A 12,071-nucleotide genomic window follows, 5' to 3' on the forward strand; every position below is an offset into this window, starting at 1 on the left:
GAAAATTGTCTTCCATGAGACTGGTCCCTGGTGCCGAAATGGCTGGGGACCGCTGTGCTACAGGAAACGAGAGGCGGAGGGAATGGGAACAGTGGTGGAACTGCCCCCAAGGAGAGGTGGCTGTGGGGCTGGGCCTGGGACACCCCTGCCTTATCCTGTGTCCCCCACCAGGCGTTGGCTATGCTGTCATCCTGATCGCCCTGTACGTTGGCTTCTACTACAACGTCATCATCGCCTGGTCACTCTACTACCTCTTCTCCTCCTTCACCCTCAACCTACCCTGGACCGACTGTGGCCACACCTGGAACAGCCCCAACTGTACCGACCCCAAGCTCCTCAATGGCTCCGTGCTTGGCAACCACACCAAGTACTCCAAGTACAAGTTCACGCCGGCAGCGGAGTTTTATGAGTAAGTCACAGACCGCTTGTGCTGGGCCTTTTGAGGCCAGTGCTGGGTATGACCTGAGCCAAGCATTAAGGAAAGCCACAGACTAAGGAGACACATGCTGTCAGGATATTAATGTTTACTGAGCGGCCACAGGCCTGATGCTGGGTGAGGGGCTGAGGACACAGCCACAGTCGAGGCAGTTGGAGGAGGTTGTGTTCTGGCGCAGGAGAGTGGAGGAGGGCAAGAGAATACACAAGTAAACAGATAAGGGAGTGAGAATGTTCTGGAGAGTGTGTGTGCAACACTTCCTGGGGTGTGTAACTGCTCTTAAGGAACTGAAACCACGTATGCGGGAAAAATCCATCATAGAGGGAAAAGAATGGTTGTGTGGGTAGTCAGGGAAGGCCTTTCTGAGGAGGTGACATAAGAACTGATGATGTCTGAGAAGGGAAGAGCTGCGGCTCAATGCAGGCGATGAACTGCAGGTTGAACCCAAGTTCATCTGACACTGAAGCTGTAATCTGACTCACCGTGGGCTGCAGTGCCCCTGAGGCTCCCATGAGAGAAAGTAGTCAGAGCTTGGACAAAACTCAAGAAGTAGGAAGCAGGCCAGCTGTATGCAGCTCTGGGAAGTTATTTGGACCGTGCGTGCATGAGAAGTACTGGCCCTTGGTGGAAGACAGAGTATCATTTTAAAAAAGAAACTTTTATGTTGAAATACTGTTAGACATAAAAAGCAGTAAGAATAGTGCATATAACCGTCACCCAGTCTCCCCTGATGTTGACACCTTACATAACCATGGTATGAGTTTGAAACCAGAAAATGAACACTGGCATACTGCTAGCTAACAAGCTGCAGACCTTACTTGAATTTCACCAGTTTTCACACTTGTGTTCTTTTCTGGTATTTAGTTGCCACGTTTCTTTGGTCTTCTCCAATCTGTTAATCTTTGCTCTTTCTTGATTTTCGCGACCTTGACGCTTGAAAAGTACTGGCCACGTGTTTTGTGAAATATCCCTCGATTTGGGTCTATTTGTTGTTTTCTCATTTTTAGACTGCGATTATGCATTTTTGCAAGAATACCTTAGAAAAAATGCTGTGCCCTCATCAGTGCATTCTGTCACGGGGTGGGGGAGACATGCTGGCCTTGTCTTGTTACTTACGATGTTAACCTTGCACACTTGGTTAAGGTGGAGACTGTCAGCTTCCTCCTGTGCAGAGAAAGTGATTTTCCTTTTTTAAATAATAAGTGTCTTTTAGGAGCATACCTTGAGTTTATGCAAATACCTTGATTCTCATCATACTTTGTCCACATTTCTTGGCATTCACTGATGATTCTTGCAAGTAAGAACTATTACTATAGTGTTTATCTAGTTGTAATTTCCTATTTCCATCATTCCTTATTTTATTTTATTTTTTTATTTTTTGAGATACAGTCTCACTGTCACCCAGGCTGGAGTGCAGTGGTGTAATCTCAGCTCACTGCAACCTCTGCCTCCCAGGTCTAAGTGATTCTCCTGCCTCAGCATCCTGAGTGGCTAGGATTACAAGTGTGCACCACCACGCCTAGCTAATTTTTATATTTTTAGTGAGACAGGGTTTCACCATGTGGGCCAGGCTGGTCAAACTCATGACCTCAGGTGATCCACCCACCTCGGCCTCCGAAAATGCTGGGATTACAGGCATGAGCCACTGTGCCTGGTCTATCATTCCTTCTAGATTAATTGAAATTCTTCTATAAGGATAAATTGTCCCTTCTCCCCTATTTATTTATTTATTTATTGAATTATTCATTTACATCAGTATGGGCTCCTGGATATATATTTTACTCTGTGGTCTTAATCCGTAACTATTATCATTGTTGTTATTATTATTATCTTATTTCAACTTTTATTTTAGATTCAGCGGTACAGATGCAGGTTGTTACATGTGTACATTGCATGATGCTGAGGTCTGGGGTGTGATTAAAACTGTCACCCAGGTAGTGAGCATAGTACCCAACAGGTAGTTTTTCAGCTCTTGTCCCCCTCCTCCCTCCCTCCTCACTCTTGTTGTCTCCAGTGTCTACTGTCCCAGTTTTTATGTTGATGTGTACTCAACGTTTCGCTCTCACTTGTGAGTAACAACATGTAGTATTTGGTTTTCTGTTCCTGCATTAAATTGCTTAGGATAGTGGCTTCCAGCTATACTCATGTCCCTGCAAAGGACATGATTTTGTCCTTTTTATGGCTGCATAGTATTCCATGGTATATATGTACCATATTTACTTTTCTTTTCTTTCCTTTTGTTTTTTTGTTTTTGTTTTTGCTTTTCTTGAGATGGAGTCTCTCTCTGTCACCCAGGCTGGAGTGCAGTTTTGGCTCACTGCAACCTCCACCTCCTGGGTTCAAGTGATTCTCCTGCCTCAGCCTACTGAGTAGCTGGGGTTACAGGAACCTGGCACCACACCTGGCTAATTTTTGTATTTTTAGCAGAGACGGGGTTTCACCGTGTTGGCCAGGCTGGTCTCAAACCCCTGACCTCAAGCGATCTGCCAGCCTTGGCCTCCCAAAATGCTGGGATTACAGGCATGAGCTACCGTGCCTAGCCATCACACTTTCTTATCCAATTTGTCATTGATGGACACCTAGTCTGATGACACGTCTTCACTATTGTGAGTAGCGCTGCAGTGAACATCCACGTGCAGGTGTCTTAGAATGATTCATCTTCCTTTGGGTAAATGCCCAGTAGTGGGATTGCTCAGTTGAATGGTAGTTCTATTTTTAGTTCTTTGAGAAATCTCCAAACTGCTTTTTATACTGGCTTAACTAATTTACATTCCCACTACAGTGTATAAGCATGTCCTTTTCGCTGCAGCCTCACCAGCATCTGTTATTTTTTATTTTTTTAATAATAGCCTTTCTGATGGCTGTGAAATCATAGCCATCATCATTTAATTTGTGGTTTCCCTGAGTCCTCTCAGCCTCTACTTCATCCATTTATGTCCTTGAGAAGGGCGATGACTGACTTGTTTTCAGCCGCCTGATTTCAAATGTTTGCATAGCGCTATGTTTACACTGCAGCATCCATTATCTTCATTCCTCAGGCATAGGTCAGTTCCATTTTATCAATTCCTACACAAACATGCCAGCAGGTAAGCAGAAAGTACCTGTTTCAAGCTGTGGGACAGACAGATAGATTCCACCCAAACTCTACCCTCAGGGCGCTCATGGTCCAGAGCAGAGGTCTCCAAACTTTTCTGCATAACATCAGAGGGTAAATATCGACTTTGCAGACCACATATATCCCTGTTGCGTGCTCTTTATTTTGCTTCTAAAAAGTAAAACCATTCTGAGCTCAGAGGTCATACCTAAACAGTCCACAGCTCAGATTTGGCCTTGGGGCCATGGTGTGCTGATTCCTGGCATAGTGCAAGATTTCCCAATATAACCCCACCATGATAGAAATGGTCCATATCTGTACAATCACCCACAGTGCCCACTTGCCACAGGTGGTTACTGAGCAGTTGAAATGTGGCTAGTGCGGCTGGAGAGCTGTATTTCTAACTTAATTTATTTACCTTTAAATAGACCAATGTGGCTAGTGACTACTGTATTGAGCAGTACAAAAAAAGTGTGAAAAAAGACAAATTCACAAGCAACAACACTTTGGGGTTCCTCTTCTTCATACCTATGGATTACCCAAGCCCAGAACCGGAGAATGAGTCCTAATTATCTGGAGACTGCGGTTATCCTAGGACCATCTCTTTCCCTGCCATGTTGGTGTAGCAGGGCCAAGGGGATTTCGTTTGGTTGAAAGTGACCTCTGGAAAGTCTACTGCCTCCTGAGGCTCAGGGGAGTCAGTGTTCTCAGGACCCAGGAAATACCCTCAATGGGCCACTGCAGAGAACTTGCTAAGCGTCCTGTACCTGCATCCACCTGTCTCCATTTATGATTCCCATGGACTTCTAACAGGCATGTGCAAAAATTACGTGTTTGAGAATTTTTCTAGGAGAGGGTCCATAGCTGCCGTGAAATTCTCAAATACCTCCCCAGCCCTCCCAGAGGATCTGAACCACTGCTGTCACTGAAAGCGAGCATCTGCTATAAGAAACCTGTCTTCCTCACCATCACATTAACAGCTAACCTCTTACCATATGTATGATGTTTTCTGTTAACTTCCTTGTATGTATTATTTTAATTTAAGCCTCACACCCACCTAATAAGGTTTCTGAACTCTTATCCTCATCACGGTCTTGGGGGGGCTTCATTTCACAGTTGAGACTGTGAAGTCCACAACCACACAACTATTACTGTACAGAGCCAAGATCTGGACCCAGGCAGTGTGCATTTGCAAAACTCTGACAATGAGCATCTCCTTCCATTTTGCACTGTAGGAGCTTACTTCTCCTCACTCTAACCCCAGCCCTGCCTCACAGGTAAACTTCACAGCCTGTACCCTTAACCTCTGTGTTATATTGACCTTTAGCCATTACACGTTTGTTTTTATGCAGAAATATTGTCATGGTAACAAATCACATTTACCCAGCTTAGATTATATCCCAGCCATAGTACAAAGCGCCCTTTTTATGCTATATTTTAATTGTGACCACCATGGTCTAAAATTATTTTTATAAATGAGAAAACAGGCACAAATCAGTAAGTGACTTGTCCAAGGTCATAGATGTTAGAAGTGGCATTAAAAGTCAGTTTGGACCCAGGCAGCCTATCTCTAAAGCCTAAGCTCTTAGCCCAGGGTTCTAAACCTTGACCGCACATCAGAATCACCTGGACAGCATGGATGCCTGGATTCTACATCCGAGATCCTGATTTCATTGGTCCAGGTACAGCCAGGGCACAGAGATTTCCATCAGTAGCTCCTCGTGAAATTCTAACATCCAACGAACGTTGGAAGCCCCTGTTTAGTCACTGCACTCTCCTGTCTTGGAATAAGATTCCTGCTGGGGTCAGACGGACCTCTCTACAGTCTCACGTTATAGAAAATCTAGGGCCTCCTTCACGTTTCTTCTGAGGAGCACGGCCTCAGAAAATTCCAGACACATCAGAGAGCTTGCAGGTGGAGGCTTTAGGCCTTCCTGTCTTATGAGCATGGTTTGGAGGGAGAGGTGGTAAAGAATGGTGGAGCAGAGGGTGCTGCCGACACACGTGATCGCTTGCACACTTTCCCCTCATCCTCCCATAAAGGACAAAGAGTGATTTTTCTTTTCGCTCTTGGCAACCCTTGTTTTATAAATTAAAAATGAAAAACGATAGCTTTGTTTCCAGTCTAATTAGCATTTGATTCCTCTTCTGGTGTCTTAATGGTAGTATGTCTGCCCCAGGAGAGACATCAGCAGGAGGGAGAGGTGAGATAGGTTTTGAGACCCCACTGACTTTAACTACAGCCCTACACTTCCTCCAGGTTCAGCAGTAAGATGAAAGTGGTGGGAAAAGATGGCATCCTTGTACACTGGGCTGAAGGGGTTTGGGGATGTAGGTAGAACAAAATGCAGGGCTTTTTTTTTTTTTTTTTTTTTGACAGAATCTCGCTCTGTCACCCAGTGGTACAATCTCAGCTCAATGCAGCCTTGACCTCCCAGGTTCAAGTGATCCTCCCACCTTAGCCTCCCAAGTAGCTGGGATTATAAGCATCCACCACCACGCCTGGCTATATTTTTTGTTATATTTTGTAAAGATGGAGTTTCATCATGTTGCACAGGTTGGTCCTGAACTCCTGGGCTCAAGTGATCCACCCACCTCAGCCCTGCAAAGTGATGGAATTACGGCTATGAGCTGCCATGCCTGGCCTACAGGGCTTATTCTGCCCTACAGGTCTTCCCTCTTTATCCTCTCCTTAACCTTTCCTCCACTAACCCTGCAAACCTTCATAGCCACCATCAGCCAAGCACTGAGAATCTCCTCACACCCAAATCCCATTTAATCTTCACAGTTCATGGAGGTGGAAATTATTCCCATTTTACAGATAAGAAAGCAGAGGCTCAAGTTTTACATAAGTGGCAGAGCTGGGAGTGCAGGGGCCTCTGCAGGTCGATAGGAGTTCTCACACCGCTCTTTCTTGCCTGTAGCCTGCCTCTGTGCTTTGTAATACAGCACTGTCATCAGCTGCCTCTGGACTTTTAAAAATGGCATGTGGTCCCTTTGTCTAAATGTTTCTGCTTTAAAAATGTCCCCTCAACTCAGTTTGGGGACTCAGTGAGTGGGACTCCTAGTGCCCACCTTGAGGAAATAGAAAATTCTTCTCTTTCCCCCAACCTCCTGGTCAGTTTTGTTACCATCCTGTACTCATTTAGGCTGATGGACTGAGCATATCACTCAAAGAAACAAAACTGCTATTCTCTCCAGGCTCTGGGCCTGAAGCCAAGCAGCCCCACAGCTAAAAGAAACTCTGCAGCCCTGTAACTTTATCTGTAAAAGGACACTTTTAGTGAACACGTTCCTGGCAAGAGAAAACTTCCACCCCACGCCGGTCCCTGGTGAAGAAGAAAAGTCTCCCCCCAACCTCGTATTAATCCTCTGTGCTAAATATCAAGTGAGAAATTGAGCCTTTTTGGTGTGTAGACTTCAGAAAGTTTGGACATTACACAAAGATGATTCATTTTCGTTAAACTTCTGGAAAACTAAAACAGATTCAAGTTTCTTGTACTAATCCCCAACGCTTGGCCCTGCTGGGGAGAGGGGGCTGGATTCTCATTGCTTTTCTTGGGCATAAGTTTGGGAATCCAGATCTTTTCACTGATGAAATACCTAGACAACCTGTACAACCCTGAAAGTGGACTTTGAATGCATGGGGCATCAGCTGGGCCTGCTGGGGAGCATTTCAACCGTCAGATTGGACACCAGAGGCATTTTGACAAGTTTCAGGGCAAGTACAACTGATTCCATGCCTTTTTCCAACCATTATTTGGATAATCAAGTCAACCAAATGACAATTGGCACTATTCAACACCTGCCCCATAAAATCACAGGAAGAAGTGGAATTAAGCATCAGGTAGGGTCAATATATGCCTCTGGTTCTCTCTTTTTTTTTTTTTTTTTTTTGAGGCAGAGTCTCACTCTGTCACCCAGACTGGAGTGTGGTGGCTCAATCTTGGCTTATTGCAGCCTCTGCCTCCTAAGTTCAAGCTATTTTCCTGCCTCAACCTCCCGAGTAGCTGGGACTACAGGCACATGCCACCACACCCAGCTAATTTTTGCATTTTTAGTAGAGAGGGGGTTTCCCCATGTTGACCAGACTGATCTCAAACTCCTGATCTCAAGTGATCCATCCGCTTTGGCCTCCCAACGTGCTGGGAGTGTAGGTGTGAGCCACCGCACCCAGCCTGGTTCCCTGTCTTTTTAAATATGCCCATTTCCTCTTCTTTTTCTGTCTCTCTCTCTCAGGACATAGGAGAGGGTTCTAAGTCAGGGGATCGTTCTGAGTTAGGACTAACAAGACGAGAAGTTTTCCAGGCAGACAAATTTGGCTGAGATGTTTTCTAGGCTGAAGGAACAGATGGTCCCAAGGCCCAGAGGCATGAATGCACCCTGCCTGTGACTGGGGACTGACAAGCAGCTCACCACCGCCAGGAGTGAAAGTCAGGGTGTGGCAAGGCCGGGGACGAACTTGGCATGGGATGGACAGTGGAAGGCCTCAGATTCGGAAAGACTTACATTGTTTTCCTCCAGACCAGGATTTCACAACCTCGATGATTTTGACATTTTGGGTTAGATGATTGTTTACTGGGGGACAGGGGTGCCCACTGTCCTGTGTATCTATGATGTTTAGCTGTTTAGCAGCATCCCTGGCCTCTCTCCTCTAGAAACCAGCAGTATCTCCCTCCTCTAACAAAAATGTAACAACCAAAAATGTCTCTCTAGGCATGCCAAATGTCCCTGGAAGGCAGGGCAAAATTGCCTCCAGTAAGAGCCAATGTTTTAGGTGCTAAGTAGCCTCTGAGGCTTTGGAGGCAGGAGAGTAGCAAGATTAGGATAGTACAGTTTGGATGGATGGTTCTCCAGTGGCACAGACAGTGGATTTAAGGGGGCTGACAGGAGGCAGAGACACTGGGTTTGGGAGAGGGTGGGAGTCATTTTCAAAAGTCCTAGGACAGTGTATTAGTCAGGGCTCTCTAGAGGGACAAACTAATATGATATGTATCTCATATGAGTTTATTAAGGAGCATTATTGACTCACACAATCACGAGGTGAGGTCCCACTACAGGCTGTCTGCAAGCTGAGGAGCAAGGAAGCCAGTCCAAGTCCCAAAGCTGAAGAACTTGGAATTCAGTGTTCGAGGGCAGGAAGTATCCAGCACAGGAGAAAGATGTAAGCAGGAAGTCTAGTCTTTCCGTGTTCTTTTGCCTGCTTTTGTTCTGGCTGCACTGGCAGCTGATTAGATGGTGCCCACCCAGACTGAGGGTGAGTCTGCCTTTCCCAGTCCACTGACTTAAATGTTAATCTCCTTTGGCAACACCCTCTCAGACACGCCCAGGAACAGTATTTTGCATCCTTCCAATCCAATCAAATTGACACCCAATATTAACCATCACAGACAGAATGTGAGTCTGGCCTGGGATGGGGACAGTGTGGTGGGGGGTGGAGGGAGCAACCAAGAGACAGGAGTAGCAGGGACCAGACATGGCAGCTGATTTCATGGGGAATATGATGCAGGGTGAGAGCTTAAGACCACAACAGCTGGCCTGGGAGCTGCAGGGATGGGAGCCATTCTGGGCAGGGGGCATTGGTCTTTGTAGACCTTGATGGCTCACCCAACTCTGCTCATTCATTCACGCACGCTCACATCCCCTCTCTCCATTTCTCCCTCCCCCACACCTGTGCACCTCCTGTCACCCCTCTGGCCAGCAGAGAAAGCACCTGCCACCTTCACAGTGGAGTCTGCCCAGTTGACCCCATCTACTGTGTTTTCTGGGTACCCTTGGCTCCCTTGCTGACACCTGCTGCTCCTTGAAGCCTAGGACTCAACCATAATAATTATTCTAATTACCACTTGTTGGGCATTTCCTGGGTTCAGGGTATTATTATCTGACATTCTGTAACTCAGCCCTCATCAGAGCCCTTTTACTGAAAAGGGGAAGACTCGGCAATGAGGAATGCTTACACACACTACTTACTGTCCCCTTGCCTGTGAGCCCTAGGGGGCTGGAGCCATCACCTGCTTCTCCACAGCCATGCCACCAGCCCCTGGCACACTGCCTGGCTCAGAGCAGAGGTGCAGAGTTTGTGGAATCAATGAAAGGATTCCGGTCACACAGGAACTGGTGGTAGGGGTAGGGTGAGAACCCAGGTTTGTCTGACCCCAGAGCCTGGACAATTTCTGTGCAAAATTTTCCATTTTCCTTCACATTCTTTCAAACAACAGACATCTTTTTTGCGTGGATGAATGATAAAAGAGTGGATAAAACAGCATCGCTGATCACCTTCAGCCTTTCTTTCATCTGCCTGGAAACAAATTTAAATTCCTACACAAGAATAAGCTAAGTAAGTTTCCAGACTCAGGGTGTATGTTTTCCTTACAAGCCTGGGATCTTCCCACATCATTCATGATGCTTCCTGCAAAGGCTGTCATCTGCCTCTGGCGGACAGACAATTGATTTTATCCACTGCAGGTGTGTACAATTTTGCCGTTAATGTGTGTTTTGGTATTAAAGCCACTTTCTAGGGAAGGACGATATATTAAGCTGTTTGCCTCTAACATTGTAGTATAAATCTATTTTGTTTTGTTTTGTTTTTGAGGTGAAGTCTTGCTCTGTTGCCTAGGCTGGAGTGCAATGACGAGATCTCCGCTCTCTGCAAACTCTGCCTCCTGGGTTCAAGCAATTTTTGTGCTTTAGTCTCCTAAGTAGCTGAGATTACAGGCATGTACCACCACACCCAGCTAATTCTTGTATTTTTAGTAGAGACAGTGTTTCACCATATTGGTCAGCCTGGTCTTGAACTCCTGATCTCAGGTGATCCACCTGCCTCGGCCTCCCAAAGTGCTGGGATTACAGGCATGAGCCACCATGCCTGGCTGTAAAATTAAGCTGCTGCTTTCTGAATGGACCTCTAGCTGAGCACAAAGACCTATAGAATGAGACAGGGAAGTTAAGTTTCCATACGGGAAAAGGCATCATTGCCCTGGGCGGAATGAAAGATCTGAGCAAAAGGGTTAGAAATTTGCCGCAAGTGAGGGGAGGAGTTGCTAAGAGAAAAAGTGAGAGTATGTGGGAGACTGACCCTCCTTCCCTCCTGGTTCTCCTTGGGGTGGTCCTGGGATCTCATTTTCTTTTTTTCTTCCTTTTTTTCTTTGAGACAGCCTTGCTCTTATCCCCCAGGCTGGAGTGCAATGGCGTGATCTCCCTCACTGCAACCTCCACCTCCCCGGTTCAAACGATTCTCCTGCCTCAGCCTTCCAAGTAGCTGAGACTACAGGCACAGGCCACCACGCCCAGCTAATTTTTTGTATTTTTAGTAGAGACCCATGTTAGCCAGGATGGTCTCAATCTTCTGACCCTGTGATCTGCCCACCTCGGCCTCCCAAAGTGCTGGTATTAGGGATCTCATTTTCTATAGTATAGGGATTGTTGGGTTTAGCAAGAAAGGTTGAGAGCATTTATCTGTTTCTAATGCAACAATCTCCCATGAGCTAACAGGTCTAACTGCCAGTCCTGGGCTTAGCACTGTGGACCAGGAATGGTTAATTCACTCCTCATCCTGGAAGACCCTTGCATACAGCTAGCCCTGACCTTGCGGAACAGGCAGGCCCTCCTTGCAATTGAGTCAAGAGCCACAGGAACTGCAAGAGTTGAAAGATTCCTATCAAGGGTGATCACAGGGGGACTCCCAGGAGACGTGACACTGGACTTGGGCTTTGAAGCGTGTTGGGCAATGTGCAGCTGATTGTTGTCTCTGAGTGTGAGGCACAGAGGAGAACCCAGTGGGAACTCATTCGGGGGCACCCTGCAGCTCCCTTGAACCTCCCAACACATGTCATGCTTTATTGTGAATTTGCATTTAGTGTTGCCTCCCATGCTACAGTACAAGCCCACCAAGGCAAGGTCAGGACAGTGCATGAGCAGTTCCTGCATGTATCTGAGGCCCAGATGGGCTGGATCACAGCAGGCCTTCAGTGAGGTATGAATAATTTTGGTGTAGAGAAAATATGCAAAGTTGTTCCAAGTTCTGCTTGCTTTGCCTTGCAAGGGTGCAGAATGGTCAGGGAAACCCCTCTCTACTGGGACCTGCATTACTGTTTCTTCAGTCATTTTATTTGACCTTTCCTTAGCTCCTAACCAACTTTGATTACATTCTCATTAGCAAACGGTCATTTTGCTTGCAATTTTTTTTAATCATTTCTTCATTTTAGATTGTACAAGGACCGCAATATTCTCAGACTACCTTAGGATTATTTGTTTTTCTTACTTGAAAAAAACCAGGCCAGGCACAGTGGCTCAAGCCTGTAATCCCAACACTTTGGGAGGCCGAGGCAGGAGGATCACGAGGTCAAGAGATCCAGACCTTCCTGGCCAACATGGTGAAACCCCATTTCTACTCAAAATACGAAAATTAGCTGGGCGTAGTGGTGTGTGCCTGTAGTCCCAGCTATTCAGGAGGCTGAGGCAGGGGAATTGCTTGAACCTGGGAGGTGGAGGTTGCAGTGAACTGAGATCATGCCACTTGCATTCCAGCCTGATGACAGAATG

The 12,071-nt window shown here is 46.4% G+C and overlaps 1 protein-coding gene across 2 annotated transcripts in view; it reads left to right on the forward strand.

Annotated features, from left to right (window-relative positions):
- The window catches only part of SLC6A2 (solute carrier family 6 member 2), a 50,503-nt gene that overhangs the window by 15,220 nt on the left and 23,212 nt on the right, over positions 1–12,071 (forward strand). For both annotated transcript variants that reach the window (XM_032255752.1, XM_032255751.1), the window contains exon 3: positions 172–409. In XM_032255752.1, coding sequence (XP_032111643.1) covers positions 172–409 — 238 coding nt within the window. The remainder of the gene's footprint in view (positions 1–171; positions 410–12,071) is intronic.

Source organism: Sapajus apella, unplaced genomic scaffold, assembly GCF_009761245.1.
Source record: "Sapajus apella isolate SASKATOON/1434 unplaced genomic scaffold, GSC_monkey_1.0 scaffold90, whole genome shotgun sequence".
Lineage (NCBI taxonomy): Eukaryota > Metazoa > Chordata > Mammalia > Primates > Cebidae > Sapajus > Sapajus apella.